The sequence below is a fragment of the Miniopterus schreibersii genome (assembly GCF_964146895.1).
Source record: "Miniopterus schreibersii genome assembly, chromosome: 13".
NCBI lineage: Eukaryota > Metazoa > Chordata > Mammalia > Chiroptera > Miniopteridae > Miniopterus > Miniopterus schreibersii.
This window is the reverse complement of record NC_138113.1, coordinates 32,977,280-32,993,887: the sequence shown is the minus strand read 5'-3', so window position 1 is coordinate 32,993,887 and position 16,608 is coordinate 32,977,280. Positions and strand designations below refer to the sequence as shown.

At 35.5% G+C, this 16,608-nt stretch overlaps 1 protein-coding gene across 4 annotated transcripts in view; it reads right to left on the bottom strand.

The window, feature by feature from the left end:
- Nucleotides 1-3,633: 3,633 nt before the first annotated feature.
- Nucleotides 3,634-16,608, bottom strand: part of SANBR (SANT and BTB domain regulator of CSR) — a 34,402-nt gene continuing 21,427 nt past the window's right edge. For 3 of the 4 annotated variants that reach the window (XM_081156253.1, XM_081156254.1, XM_081156256.1), the window contains 10 exons: nt 15,925-16,070; nt 14,857-14,956; nt 13,645-13,677; nt 12,694-12,793; nt 9,973-10,064; nt 8,842-8,870; nt 8,695-8,768; nt 8,151-8,239; nt 6,363-6,454; nt 3,634-5,444 (listed from right to left, as the gene is read on the bottom strand). In XM_081156253.1, the coding sequence (XP_081012379.1) occupies nt 5,408-5,444; nt 6,363-6,454; nt 8,151-8,239; nt 8,695-8,768; nt 8,842-8,870; nt 9,973-10,064; nt 12,694-12,793; nt 13,645-13,677; nt 14,857-14,956; nt 15,925-16,070 (792 nt within the window). In that variant the 3' untranslated portion in view covers nt 3,634-5,407. Of the gene's footprint in view, nt 5,445-6,362; nt 6,455-8,150; nt 8,240-8,694; nt 8,769-8,841; nt 8,871-9,972; nt 10,065-12,693; nt 12,794-13,644; nt 13,678-14,856; nt 14,957-15,924; nt 16,071-16,608 lie in introns of those variants that run through there. The other variant, XM_081156255.1, reaches the window with a different exon arrangement.

The following is a 16,608-nucleotide window of genomic DNA, read 5'->3' as shown; positions in this document are numbered from 1 at the left end:
GTCTTTCATGTGGCCTAACATTTTTTTTCGTTTTTTAAATATATCTTTATTGATTTGAGAGGAAGGGAGAGGGAGAGACAGAGAAAGAGAAACATCAATGATGAGAGAGTTGTCACTGACCTCCTGCACACCCCGACTGGGGATCAAGCCTGCAACCTGGGTATGTGCCCTGACCGGGAATCAAACCACTGTCTTCTGGGTCCTAGGTTGATGCTCAACTGCTGAGCCACACCGGCCAGGCAATAACATCTTTTGAGCACTCACTATGTGTCAGGCTCTATTCTTAGTGCTTGACGTGTGTATATTACCTCATTTAACACAGCAACACTGTTACGAAGAGCACGCTGCGCAGATCATCCTTTCTGTTGCCCTTAGACATGCTGCTATCTCTGGGTCTCTGTTTCTCCTTCTGTATAAAAAAGTAGATAATACTGTTCTGGGCATGGATATATGCATATGGGTAAACACAAGAAGAGATTAAATTAAAAAGGATATACCTGTTAGGATAAATTGATGGATAAATGGTAACCTTTTTTGAGGAACTGTCTGACTGCTTTCCAAAGAGGCTGCACCATTTTACATTGTCACCAGCAGTTATGAGGGGTCCAATTTCGCCACATTCTCTACACGTCGTTAGGTGGCTTTCTTGTTATAGCCATTCTACTAGGTGTGACCTGGTATCTCATTGTGGTTTTGATTTGCATTTCTCTGATGACTAACGACGTTGAGCACCTTATGAAGTGCTATTGGCTACCTTCTTTGGAGAACTGTCTATTCAAATCCTTTATCACTTTAAAAACTGGGTTGCCTTTTTAATGTTGAATTGTAAAAGTTCTTTATATATTCTGAAAAGAAGTCCTTTATTAGACATAGGATTGTAAACATTTTCTTCCATTCTGTAGGCTGTCTTCTCACTTTCTTAATTGTGTTTGTTGTCATATTTAGGTCGTTAATCCATTCTGAATCATTTTGTTGCTGTTCATGGTGTGAGGTAAGGGTCCAACTTGATTCTTCTGCATGACCCTATCCAGTTGTCCCAGCACCGTTTGTAGAAAAGACTATTCTTTCCCCATTGAATGGTGTTGGCATGTTGTTGACAGATGGCTGTAAACAGATGGGTTCATTTCTGGACTCTCAATTCTGTCCCATTGAGATATATATATATATATATATATATACACACACACACACACCCCATCCTTTGCTAGTACTACACTGTCTTGATTCCTTTAGCTCTACAGTAAGATTCTAGAACAGAAAATATGAATCCTCTTTGTTCTTCTTCAAAATCGTTTTGGCTGTTCTGGGTCCTTGTTTCCATATGAATTTTAGGATCAGCTTGTAAACTTCAACAAAGAAGCCAGCTTGGATTCTGACAGAATTGTGGTAACACTGAGGAGTCTCATGCCATCTTAACATTTAAGTTTTGTGATCCATGAACGTGGAATAGTTTTTCCATTTAATTTCTTTCAATGATACTTTATAGTTTTCAGAATATGTTTTGCATTTCTTTTGTTAATTTTTAAGTATTTTATTCTTTTTTATGCTATTATAAAGAGAATTGTTTTATTTCATTTTCAGATTTTTCATTGCTAGTGTGCAGAAACAAGTTGATTTTTGTACATCGATCTTGAATCCTGAGATTTTGCTGAACTTAATTATATGTTCTAATAGGTTTTTAGTGGATTTCTTAGGATTTTCTATCTAAAGATCATGTCACCTGTGAATATAGTTTTACTTCTTTTCCAATTTGGATGCATTTAATTTCATTTTCTGGCATGAGAGACAAACTATAAACCAACAAAGAAGAAGAAAAAGAAACATATCAGAGTAATGTCACATTCATACAGAAATAAACTGTGATGATGTGATGAGAGTGACTTGGTAGATAACAGGTTGGAGTGGAAGCTGGGGTATCACTTGGGAGACTTTGGCAGCACTTCATGTAAAAGACACTGACTTGGGGTGGTGATAATGGAGATGGAGAGAAGCAAATGGATGTGTCGGTGAACTGGATGTGAGAGTGAAGGAAAGAGAGGAACAGGAAAACAATTCCTAGATTTCGGCTCGTGTACTTGGATGGGCAATATCACCATTTGCTAGACTGGGGAAGACCGGGCTCGAACAAGCAGGGATTGGGGAGGAGGTGCTGGGGAGATATATCACAAATTCTGTTTTTATTATGTCAAGGTGGAGACAAGTATTGGTGTTTCAAGTACAAATGCGAAAGAGGCCGCTGGATACACAAGACTGAAAGTACAGGAAGAGAGCGGAGAGAGAATGTTTCGGGCAATCCAAGGTAAATTGTTTCAAGGCATTGGAATGTGCTGATAGGTCCAGGTTCCAATCCCAGTGTGTGGGTTACTTTACCTCTCTGAACTTACTTCTCCACCTATAAAATGAGAATACCTGATATGGAGGGGTTATTGTGAGACTAAAAGAGAGAAGGCATATATACATTTAGCAACTACTATTCTACACCAACTCTGATTTGATCAGAACTGGCCTTGACAACTAGGAAGAGCCAAACTAGCTACATTTTCTCAAGAAAAGATACATCTTGGATGGAGAGCTGCTCTAAGAAAGACTATGGTGTAACCTTCACTCTCTTCAGTAAACCTCTTTGAAAATAGCATAGGTCACTATCACATATCAGGAAACGGTTTTCCTTCCTAGCTCTTCCTACAAATGCTATTTATTCTGCCTGAGTAAGGCAAGATGTTTAGTATAACATAGTAACCCATGATGCCATAACCACCACCAAAGTACTGGGTGCCTCTTTTCTTTCTTGCACTAAGCACACACAAACATACTTAAGTCTTAGCAACTCAAGTTATAGTAAGAGGGATATCAAACCCTCATCTTATAGAATTTAAGTCTACTTACTAAATATTAAAATAACAATGCAACAATAGTTGTATTTATGGAGGGCTTACTATCAGCCAGAAAGTATTATGCTGTTTTAGATCTGTAAGTCATTTGACCCCAACATTCTTGTAGGATGGGAATAACATTATCCCCATATCACCTTCCCTGACACATCAGCTTTAAGTGAGAAGTGGGAGTTAACATATTAGAAATAAACTGACTAGGGTACCCCAGTGACTTTTAACTAAAAGGTGTGAGAAGGTGAAATTTATACTAGTTCCTCAATGAATAGCTGAAGGTTGACTAATTCCAGGTATTGGAGATAAAAGATATTTTATTTTTATTTTTATATAATAAAAATAAAATGCATGATAGAGCTTCAGCTTCCGCTTCCAAAGCAATCAGCACATCTCACAATACCTGGCTCAGCATTCAGAAGGAAAACAAAATGATTCCAAAATGCCACAGTTTGGAATCAGCACTGTTAGCTGGTTGAGCGTAGTCCCCTGCACTAAAAGGTCGCCAGTTTGATTCCCGGTCAGGGCAAATGCCAGGTTGTGGGTTGGATCCCTGGTCAGGGTGTGAGTGGGAGGCAACCAATCGCTGTTTCTCTCTCTCTCTAAAATCAATAAAAACATATTTTTAAAAATCCATCTTAGATTTTATGAAATTCACCTTTTCTATGAAAACCTGTGGTCTAGAGTCCATCAGACCTTTCTGAGAAAATGGAATAATTCAGATCAAGGGACTTCTCAAACTACTTTTGTCATTAACGTTTATTTCAATTAAAGAAATGGGAATTCAGAATTAATTTAATGTCAAACCTCAAAGTATTTGGCAAAAGAAATGCTATTAAAAGCTTGAATAAAATGTTTGTGGTACCTGTGTTATGTTCGACAGACATTAACAAAATAAAAAACATGCTCTGAAGAGAATCAAATTCTGATAAATTGTGGTTTGTAAAAATCAATTCAGTGGTACAGTCTCCCCAGGGGAGAAGCAATTTGCCTTGTTACTATCAGTTAAAAAATCAAAAGAGCCCATTTCCCTCTTCTGGCTGTGACTATCACAGCACTATGTAACATGTATGTACCTCAATCCTTTAAATAAGGGAATATAGTAAATTGAGCAAGACTCTGGTATTTAGCAGGGCTTACAGATCATGTATTATAAACATTTTCTTTTAAAAATAAAAATTTTATCATCTGTTTCAAAAACATCAATTGAAAAATATATAAACTGCAACAAAGTTTCCAAACAGAAGTTAAAAAACCTTGGCCGATCCATACATAGAACACCAAATAAGTCTAACTTAATTTATCAACTAAAACTAAAAAGAATGGTTTCTGTATGTGCTTACTGAGTGTAACACTTCAACATTTCAACAGAAACTGCTGTTCTGTCACACATTATCAAAGTCTGTTCTCTAAATAATTTGAAACAATTTCAATTATAAGGCAAATCTTCATTTAAATTAGAAACAGTGCATCTTAAAGTTTAACAAGACCTATATATAAGTAATTTCCAAACACATACCTTTTTATATGCTTTTGGTTTGGAACAAATTTTCCCTGAGCACTCTTTCTGCTTGGTTAGGAAAATTCTCTATAATTTTATTTTGATTTCTCTTGAATATATGCAATTTTTCATCCATCCAATGCATTTGGGAATCTTCCTTCTAGAGAACTCTAAAGCAATCAGCAGTTATAACTGTTTTAAAGGGCTATTTGAATGGCTACAGAAATGTGGTTGGGTTTTAGAACCCTGAGAACTGTACAGTGGGTGTCTCGTATAACTGAAATGACTTACTATCCGAAAACTATCAATTATTTTAACAAATTCAGGATGGCACTAGCTTCACAGAGAAAGAGTTCATAATCAGTAATTCCAGCTCAGGTGACCAACAGATAAGCATTAAAAACCAAAAGAAAAAGAAAGTTGGATTGACATTGTGCTTTCCATGGAATAACACTGAAAATGCTTACCCCTTCTGCCCAACACAAGAGATATCTCCCCATGACATGTTACTTAATGCAGTCTTGAGGGCTGTCTCTCCTTAATATCCATGCAAACATAAAATCAGCACCGCTGGAAATGTCAGCACACAAACTGCAGTGCCCAGTGCTACCCCACAATTCACAGAAGACATGCGACAATCAGTGCACATGCACGGCACCACCACCAGGTGTGTCCCTCTAACTATTTAAGGTTTTAAAAGACCTTAGCTACTCGAGAGTTTAGGCCTCTTCTCTTTCAAATAAATAAATTAATATTAGGAGTCTTAACAAATTTGTAAATATCAATTTTCTATATAGCCTAGCATCACACTAAAAGAAAATTAGATTTGAAAAGTTTCATATTTACAATTAGATTCCATAAGACTAAATTATACGCTTCCCTTCGCATTATGATTTATGTGGTGTGCAAAAATAATTAATGAATAACTTAGAAGTCATCGTTCTGAAGATCTTCAAGAGGTGAGCAATTCCAGATGTCCAGAGGTGTGTCTTCTGCCTTTTTAGTTACATGTTAAGGTGCTCTATGCAGGACGCCCTGGACCAAAACGGCTTTTAGACCTAGATTTTTTAAACAGGAAAGAAGGTTAGAGGTGCTTCTAAAACACTAGGAAGTTACTGCTGCTTTAGGTTATGCTTGCTTGACAGTATCAAAGTTTAATGAAACTTTATGTAGCTCCATAATCCATTTTTAAAAACCCTTGGAGTGAGAGGTATTTTAGAACTCAAATATTTTTTGATTTGGGGAGGTAATATGGTAACTATTGTATATTATGGATCTGGAGCAGTGCCCCATAGTCAAACACATTAATATTTCTTCACAGTGAAACAAATGAACAGTTATATTAAGTGGGAAAAATAAAAACTACAAAACAGCATCATAGTAGCTCAGCGTAGGTTTGAACTGACACAGATATATGAAAAAAATCTGTGGTTTTCTGAGCTTCCTGGATTTCTGCATTGCAGATAAGGCTTTTAACTCTGTAGTATTAATGATCAAATATCAATTAACTGTTAATCTTTAGAAGAAAATGTGTGATGTAAAATAACACAGGACCCACAAGTTAGATATTTAAGAGAGAAATAAAATAAAACAAGGAATGGGAAAGACTTCAATGATTTATATAAAGTAATAATATATAACCTATGAAAAGTATACAAATTCTGCTAATTCACAGTAGCACAATAGCTTACATTTTTATCAGCAGTTGGGTCAGAACAGCTGAATTAATAAACAGAAAACTTAAAAAACAACAACTATACTTTCATTAAATTTTGTGCTTATGACCCTTGTTTTTTTTTACTTATGACCTTTTAAAATCTTAACTTTTAAGTTAAAATCTGATTCTTATTAATGCCTGGGTCTAATTCTTGAAACAAAACAAAATTCAAATTATATGCTTCTAGTGTCATGATTTTCCCTAAAAAGAAAATCACTTCAAAGTCAATGGCACTCTAAATTCACTGATGCTGACTTACCTCGTGTTCTTCTCTGAGCTTCCCTGCCGCGCACTGACTGACACTGAGGCCTTGATTTGTGCTTCGAGCCTGGAATAAATACCTCCTGCAAACTGCAGAGTAAAGGAGCAAAATTTAGTCATTACCTTTACAGAACCAATAGAAGCTGTGCTTTACTAAAATGGCATTGCTTTCTAACTTAAAAGTAACTTTATTTTGATTTTTGAAAATTCAGACTCTTCGACTTATAGTTTACATACATTAAAATTCATCTGTTTTAGTGAACATTTTGTTTTGATAGATGCATAAAGTTGTGACATAGAATACAATGGAGATATAGAATAGTTCTTTCACCCCAAGAAAATCCCCTTGTGACTCTTTTAAGTCAATTGATTTGACACTGCCAATCTGTTTTATGATGCTATAGTTTTGCATTCTTCCAGAATATTGCATATACAGAATCATACAGCCAGTAGACTTTTGCATCTGGATTCTTTCACTTAGCATAATGTATAGGAGGCTCATTTATGTTGTCGCATACCAGTAGTTTGTTATAGGAAACTACCAAACTGTTTTCCAAAGTGGTCATTCCTTTTTCATCCCTACTTGGTATATATGAAGGTTCCAGCTGCTCCACATCCTTGCCGGCATGTTTTTAAATTTTTTCTAGACATTCCAGTTGGTGTATAGTGATATACCGTTGAGGTTTTAATTTACATTTCCCTAATGACTAGCGATGCTGCATCTTTTCCTGTGCTTATTTGCTACCTGTATCCTTCTTTTAAGAACTGTATGGTTGCCCAGCTGGGCGTGGCTCAGAGGTTGAGCATCGACCTAGGATCCAGGCGATCAGGGTTTGATTCCCGGTCAGGGCACATGCCTGGGTTGCGGGCTCGATCCCCAGTTGGGGGCATGCTGGAGGCAGCCGATCAATGACTCTCTCATCATTGACGTTTCTATCTCTCTCTCTCCCTCTCCTTTCCTCTCTCTGAAATCAATAAAGATATATTTAAAAAAAAAAAAAAAAAAAGAACTGTATGGTTAATCTTCTGACGATTTCATTTAATTGGATTGTTTATTTTTGAGTTTTAAGAGTTCTTTATACATTCTGGATACAGATCCTTTACCAGATAAGTATCTTACACATATTTCCTCGTAGCTTATGACTTGTCTTTTCATTTTCTTAACAGTGTCTTTCAAAAAGAACTAAATTTTGATGAAGTCTAATTTGCCAATTTTTTTTCTGTTATGGATCATGTTTTTGGTATTGCAGCTAAGATATATTTATTTGCCTAACCCAGGTCACAAAGATTTTTTCCTATGTCTTCTTTTTGAAGTGTTATAGGGAGGTAAATTTTTAAATGCAAAAATAGGGGCAAGAGTTATTATAACTAAATAATAACAATACTATAATACATAATGTTATGACTAATATGTAATTCTAGGTGTCTGTAGTCATCATTTTCAGCAAGATAATATCTTATTTTAGAGATAACCACCCGGCATGCAGGGTTGACCACATCAGCAACTTCTTGAAAGCCACCCTCTGGATAGTTAACCTACTCCAGCTGTGACATCCCACTTCCAGTGACAATGTACTTGGTTAAGTGTGTTACAGAGGACCTATGAACCATGAATAATAAGAGACAGTGGGAAACTTTTATGTGAGTGAATTGGCTAACTGGTCCAGAATATAAAAATATTTATTCTTTTTAAAGACTTCCTAAAACAGCTTTATATTTCTCATGATGAACATAAAGTAGAAAGGCATATCTATGCAAGCACAGGACGCTGGTACATAATCCTTACTTCTTTTGATTCCTTTGCCTTGACTCGGTCTAGATCACCCAATCTCATCTTTATCAGGTGCCCTGTAATTTCAGACATCCGCCGCTGATCTGAAGTTAAAAAATAATAAATCTTATGTTTTATGATGATGGTTTATAACTTTTATTTCTTAAAAAAGATTGCAATCATCAAGTGTTTATGAAGATATTTTACAGACTACCTACGGCCTATTTATTTTTGAAGCATTTTGGGCCACAAGTGGCAAAGTGGCTTATACATGGATAGCTTTTAAGATTACTGTAAATCAGCCTGAAACATTTTCTGTCATCTTTAGAGTGAAAGTAGTGGACAAAAGTCAGTCTGAGACCTCAAAACCATACATGCATAAAATAATGCATTAGCTACTGTAATAATGAAACTCTGGTTGATGTCTAAGGCATGTGTTAATTCTGGACCTTATTTCAGCTGAAACATTTAAGGCTATTCAGCATACTTAATAATATAAACGATTCTTATTATTGCTCTTTGTACCTAACTTGTATATTACCCAAACGATAAAACTCACCATCTTCTCTTTGCGCATCCTGGTTGAATCTCAAGGACCTTGTGACATCCCACTTGTTCTGCTGCATACTCACACTAGTGGAAAGTTAAACAAAGTCAGCACTGTGCTTTCAGTGAACATCTGACTGGATGCAGAAGCAATACTCACATGAAAGGAGACACATCTCTAGAAGTTGACTAAAAGAAGTAGACAACATTAAGGCCCAATTAGAACATATTTACTGGTTAGTGCTATAGTTAATAATAAAAGTTTACATTTACTGAGTGCAAGACACTGTACCAAGGGCATTACAAGTATTATTTCATTTAAGCCTTACAATAGCCATGTGAGACAGGTGTTATTATTATTTCTATGATAGAACAGGTTTGTAAAAATTAAGAATCTTGGCCAAAGAGAAACAAACCTGGAATTTGACCCCAGCTTTTTCTGTCTGACCTGGAAGCCCCAGTTTACACAATCTTTTATAATTTGCCCATTCATGTGTCTGCAGTACTTAACACGAAGATGAACGTGCAAACATCCAATGTAATTGTGTGGAACTTCTCTCAACCCCAGCTTTCACACATCTTTGTAATCCATGGTTTCTCTTTTAGCCAACTGTGGTTACTATGGTCCTCTTATTCCTACCTGTTTTTTTACCCCTTTATTTCATGACACTTTAAAAGACCATAAAATACAGGGTGGGGCAAAATTAGATTTACAGTTGTGAATACATTAAACAGTTTATTCTTGTATTATTAGGTATTAATTATGTTATTTTCCATACAAACAACTGTAAACCTACTTTTGCCCCAATGCTGCATAATTTATTTAAAAATTTAAAAGTTTATTTATCTTATTTTATTTTAAAGTCTATTTATGTATTTTTTGAATAAGTAACATTAGTTCAAAATTCAAAAGGTACAAACAGCACATATAATAAAAAGCCTCTGCCTCCAGACATTCAGGTCCATTCCTTAGAGGTAACCAATCTTATCAAGCTCTTATGTAGCTTTCCAGAGATATTTTATGTATATGCAACAAATTCATATATATTCCTTCACCTATACTACACAAATGGTAACATAATATGCCACTCTACATACTATTCTACCCTTTTCTTTTTCACCTGTCAACCTCGAGATCTTTAATCTTGGTCTCTACAGAACCTCATTCATTTTACACTGCTGGTATTCCATTATGGTATTTGCTACTCTTCTTTCAGACTTCTCCTGGCTATGCTTGCTTGCTTATTTCTCAATATGAGCTTTAGAATAGTAGTATATAATTTAGAGTTACCTTCTCCAATGCCTTTTCTTTCTTCTGACCACAGGGTGAAGACATCTGCTTTTTGGGTTGTTTAGTGAACTTCTTTGGCTTCTCCTTCTTCCCTGATAACAGAAAATCAATGTCATAAGTCCCATATATTTCTCCAATGCACTTGTTACCTCCAAACAAAAAACCCTTAAAAACCATTGTTTTTTTAAAACTAACTAATTAGCTCTGGATAAAAGTAAATATACAGAGAAGTCAAACTGAAAGTGCTTAACAGGTTTATTTTAATTACTTTTCTTCTTTTTACTTGGTGAAGACCTTTGGGGGGAAAAATGAGGGCAGTGAATTCAGTCTCAATGAAATTAAATATAGAAAAATGTTGGGGAAAACCATACATATTTATTTCTCTTAATCTAATCTGACAGTGAAGTCATCTCCTAATTCCAATGTTTTTATATTAAAAAACAACTACAACCCTGAAAAATACAATTTGAGAATGGGAGAACTCCCCAAAAAAGTCTTTAAAATGTCCTTTGCTCAGGCAGGAGGTGGGCTATGAAGGTAAAAATGAAGGCAGGACAGAAGTGATCTTGGGAAGCAGCAGATTTGGAACAAATTATATTCTGGATGGGACACTCCTGCAGTCAGTATTCTGAATTTATTCTGGCTGACAGTTACGTAGAGAAAGGAGAGGAGCAGAAAAGAAGGAGTAGAGAAGCATTTCTCTAAAAACAGTGTTTGAAGGTAAGGATAATACTGTACATTGGATCACTGTTTCCCAAACATCAATTATTTGTATACCATCTTCACAATTTTTGCTATATTATTTAAAAGGGAAACTTTATATCACTACCATAGATGAAAAACCTGTAAAACGTACTACATATTAGATAACCTTGAAGATACTAGAATAAAAACAAAACAATATTAATAATCTAGATAGATTTATTTGTCTGCTGACAAGCCCTGAGCCCCTGACAAGTGCCTCTTTGTTAAACTGGAAGATTACAAAGTGCTATATATAAAATTGCTTTATAATGTCCAATCACTGGGTTATATACCTGAAACTAATATAATATTGTATGTCAATTGTAATTGAAAAATTTAAAATTATTATAAAAATAATCACGGGGATGTAAAGTACAGCATAGGGAATATAGTCAATAATATTGTAATAACTATGCATAATGTCAGATGAGTATTAAACTTATCAGAGTGATCACTTTATAAGGTATATAAATGTTATCATTATGTTGTACACCTGAAACTAAAATATTGTGGGCCAACTAATTAATTGGAAAATAAATTAATTTTAAAAAGACACGATAGGGTGGGACATCTGATAATGGCAGTGTAAAGAGGTTGGATAACTCCTTCCAAGGAAAACAATGATAAAAAGAGAACAAAAATATTACAAACAACCATCTGCAGGCACTGGCAAATACTCTATAGCAAGCATAAATTGAATATTTACATTTGAAAGATGCAAGAAGTAAGAACTGTGAGTTTGTGCCCTTCTTGCCCGAGGGTACTTCCCAATCTCCCCAGCTCAGGGAGAAAAATTACAGCCTTATGGGCTCCAGGGTAAAGATGGAAAGGCTTCAAAGCAACAGAGAAGCTGGAAATATAAAGGGGCAATTTTGGAAGCAAGAAAGTCACAAAAGACCTGAGATCTAAAATGTGAGTATAACCTGGCTGGCATGGGTCAATGGTTGAGGTTGACCTATGAACCAGGAGGTCACGGTTTGGCAGTGTCTTATAAAGTTAAACATACACTTCCCAGATGACCCAGCAATTCCACTCCTAGGTATCTACCCAGGAAAAATGAAAACATATGTTCACAAAGACTTATGCACAAATGTTCACAGCAGCATTATTCATAAGAGCCAAGGACTGGAAACAACCAAAATGTCCGTGAAATGGTAAATGGATAAACAAATTATGGTATATTTATACAACAGAATACTATTCAGCAATGAAAAGGAACAAACTACTGATATATACAACATGGATGAGTCTCAAAAATATCACAGTAAGTGAAAGTAGCCAGACACAAAAGACTACTCATGATTCTACTTTACGTGAGATGTTAGAAAAGGTAAACCATGGTGACAACAAGCATAGTACAGTGGTTGCCTGGGGCTGGGAGTGGGGAAAGGGAACTGAGTGTAAAGGGGTAAGAGGTAACTTTCTGGAGTGAACTTCTAGGTCTTGATTTTGGTGGTGGTTACACAACCGTGTGTCAAAATTCACCAATGTGTACACTGAAAAAAGGGTGAATTTTATTACATGTAAATTATACCTTTTTCCTGCTATTTCTGTCACCAGTGAATTGAAAACTTTTGACACAAGTTCACTCTCTAGCTGTATAAAATCATGTTTTTAATTTTCTTAAACACATTTTGATGACTATTACTCAATGTTTCATTTGAGTGTCATTTCAAATTATCTCAGGTAAAACTGATGTGAGTCATACGTTTTGAGAAACCCATTAGGTTACACTTGAAATAAAAACTTGGAGGATTATTTCTCAGTACACTGCCTTTGGTTATAATTTTATTGAGGATTCTGTGTTAGTGCCAAGGTTAGGAAATCTTGATGGAGCCACCTTTATTTATTTTCTTCCATGTTATAGCCTACCCTGTAGACTTAAAAAGCCAATTCCTCATCCCTTGCATTAAAGTCGTCAGAATACAACTCCTTCATAAAAGTAAGGCATGGCTTTTAACTCAGAAATCAATGTACTTTGTTTCTTGGATAATTCTTCTTCATCTCCAACCTCATCTTCAGTGACCTCAGATCCGGTGGTGTATTCTTCTTCTTCTGAAAACAATGACTGTTGCTTCTGAATTAAAAAAAATACATATCCTATTAAAAATGTAGTATTTATCACATCCCTAATGAATTTTTTCAAACACATTTATTTAAATTTATTTTCAACGAATGAAAATAAGAGCTGATAAAATGACCACTGCCTGCCTAGCACAACATTCAGAAAACAGACATAAGAATTTCTATATTTAGGATTGCATTACATAAGATATATATTTTTTTATTTCCTTCACAAATTCTAGCAGAGTGATGGGCATCTAATAGATACTCAGTATTTGCTGAATTGTACCTCTATCACTCAACTGAATGTATGTTCCTTGATATTAAGAATAAATTAAAATACAGTAATTGCCAATATTAAAATAGTTTCATAAACAAGCACATGTGCACATTCTCTGGGTCAGTGGGGTTCTGGATTACTTACACGTATCTGCATCAGTTTCCTGTATCTATCCACCCTACTGTCTGTCATCACTGATCCAATTATGACCCCATTTTTGTGAGTACTGATGGCAGATGGCATAGTAACGGCAAACAGGTAAAAAAAACAAAACAAATAACCAACCAAACAGCCAAACAATTGAAAAGTTCCAGTTATAGATTTGTTGCTTTGTTTACTGTTCTAAATGTGACATAAAAATAACATTTAAAAAGTCATTTAAATACTTATGGATTGTGCAGCCAGATAATGGAGTATGTGTCTGTTTTAAACAACGACATTTTCAGTAAAGTACAAAATTGTAGACACTGAAAAGGATGATGAATATTTAACTAAAATCTATAAAATAAGATACTGATAACATATTAAACTAAACTTTAATTTAGGAAGAGATCCATGAAAGTGGAATATAGCTGCTCACTTACCAGTTGCAAAGTCCAGTTTTTCAGTGATAAAAACTATAAAAAAAGACAAAAAAATAAGAGATTAATAAGTCTGCATCTACCCAGGTTACAGCTCCTTATTTTCATGTGGATATTGTAGAAGAATTTTAAAAAGTTACAAGTATAGTTCCCCTCCAGGTTGAAACATAATTTTAAATTCAGGTTGAAAATGATAATAACCTATTATATCCCTTGTCTAGAGAAGATGTATATGTTTACCAAAACAAACAAAAACCATAAAAACATTTCCTAGTGTAATTTCCAAAGGACAAATAAATCACATATAGACATAATATAATTTTAGTTTTTTTGACTATTTCAATCACTTTTTAATGTTCATATTTTTATAAATTAAGGAACCACATTATATATGAATATTTAAGAAATCTAATTCACTATTTTGTATATAACTCATAAATTGATGTTAATGATTGAATACTTATAGCCACGTGGAGTTTATAACCCATTTTACATGGAGTATTTCACTTTCTCAGGTAAAAGCCCCCTCAGCTGACACACAGGCAGGAGGCTCATTAGCAAACAGAGACTCCCTGGGTATTAGCAATAGGAATCAAAGTTTCCGGTCATTTTTCAGTTTTGAAATTTTGGAAAAACTAAATGCATTCCTGATTATAATTTTAAAAAAAGAATTTCATATGGAAAAAAGACTAGCAGGGGAAAAAATAAACCATCCATACTATCTTCATTCCTCATATTATTTATCCATAATAAAAACCCTGAAGGCCATGTTATATTTTTCCCCCCAAATTTAAGTCGATTAGTTATTAATTCTTTGAGCACAATGAATATGTCCTATTATCCTTATAGTCAGGTAGTCAGTAAATACTTATTACCTAAAAATTAAAACTTCAATTTAGCCCAGCGGGGTATGGCTCACAGGTTGAGCATTGACGTAGGATCCAGGCGACCGGGGTTCAGTTCCCGGTCAGGGCACATTCCGGGGAAGAGGGCTCAATCCCCTGTCGGGGGCATGCAGGAGGCAGTTGATCAATGACTCTCTCATCATTGATGTTTCCATCTCTCTCCCTCTCCTTTCCTCTCTCTGAAATCAATAAAGATATATTTAAAAAAACCCAAAAAAACCCCACTTCGATTTAAATTTATCCAGGTTTCTGTCAAAGATTAAATGTCATTAATTGTTTATATAAATAAAAAGTCAAACAAGCTACTCACAGCATTGAGCTCCCCAGTTTTGGGGCCCCATGGTGTATTTGGCTCCAGTAAAACATCACAGTCCAGACCCTTCTCCTCACAGGGACCAAACCCAGAATCACTAGGAAGAAAAAGACACATTATGGAGAAGTGTTCCATTTCTTAAGAATTTAAATGTGAATGACATCTTTTTATTTGCAAATGTTTTATAAATTGTTCTTTAGAAATACAGTTCTTGAGTATAAGATATGCCACTACAACTTTTACATTTTTAAAAAAAAAATCTTTATTGATTTCAGAGAGAGGAAGAGAGAGAGATAGAAACATCAATGATGAGAGTCATTGATTGGATGCCTCCTGCATGCACCCCCAAGCTGCAACCCTGGCAGGTGCCCTGACCGGGAATTGAACCACGATCTTCTGGATCCTACGTCAATGCTCAACCGCTGAGCCACTCCTGGCTGGGCAACTTTTACATTCCTTAATTCACCTACTGATTCTCCTAGCAGAAAATACTCCATACAGGGGGAGCACCGTTACACTCCAGGCACCTTACTTGCCAGGTGGTGAAACGGGCTTCTAGAATGTGTACTAATTTGAGAACAGCCTTTATTAAAGGGTCCTCCTACCCTCAACCTGACAGCCTGCTGTAGTTGCAAGATGATGGAAGTAACTTCAGAAATTAATGACTTCAAGGAGCTCAAATTTATGCAAAGATGACCTCAACCATCAACTATTTTTCCAGTTGTGTCAATCAAGCATTTAAGATGAACTTAAGTAATTTGGGAAAAGAAAAAAAAAAAACACGCCTCAAAAATTGTATTGTAAGTCCCAACCTTTCAATCATCAAGGACTCCTTTTATTAGTTTTTCTTCCTCTGGACCTCTAATATTTTGAAGTGCTGATTGCTCTTATTGTAAGCTAACATATAATTTCAGCTAAGCTTTCTGAAATACTGTAAACTGTTTGAGGACTGACACTGGTGATTTGGGGAGGCACCAGGAGATTGAGGACTCTGACATGGGACTCGCTGAATAAAGCTGCAATACAGCATCCCTCCCCCAAACCCACGCCCTCACCCTACCTCACCTGACTGTATCTTTAGAAAAAGGCACAACAATGACATCTCTGTGTTTGTGCAGATCCTCCAGTATTCTAGCAGTCGGACAAGATAGCAAATCTCCACCTTCACCTTGATCACGAAGAACAACCATGTGGTCTTTCACTTTACAACCCTGTTGTACAAGAGACACTAAATTGGAGAGGTTGGTTCATTACAGGAACATTCCTTTAAAGATGACCATTTTAGTTCTTTTTCTCAAGAAAAAACACACACAGGAAAAAGCATTAATGTAACCACCGTCCACATTAAGAAATGGAGTATTTCCAACACTCCAGGAGTCCCCAAGAGCCCTTACCTGCCACCCTTCTTCCAAAAGATAACCTCTACCCTGACTTTTATAGTACTTACTTCTTCCTGTTTTTATCCATTACCACTTAAAGATGCATCCCTAAATACTATCATTTAGTTTTGCCTTGGTTGTTTGGTTCAACATTACATTTTTATGCTTCAACCATGTTATTTATTGCATGTAACCAACATTTGCTTTAATGCACAGTATTCCTTTGTATGAATACACAAAGAGCTTTAGGTTCCTTTCATCACCCATGAAATTTAATAACATAACCTTTTCAAAAGCATTAGTGATCAAGGACTCTAACCTATAGCAATACTCATGTATTGCTCCAAGATGTATGTGCAAGGATGCTCGT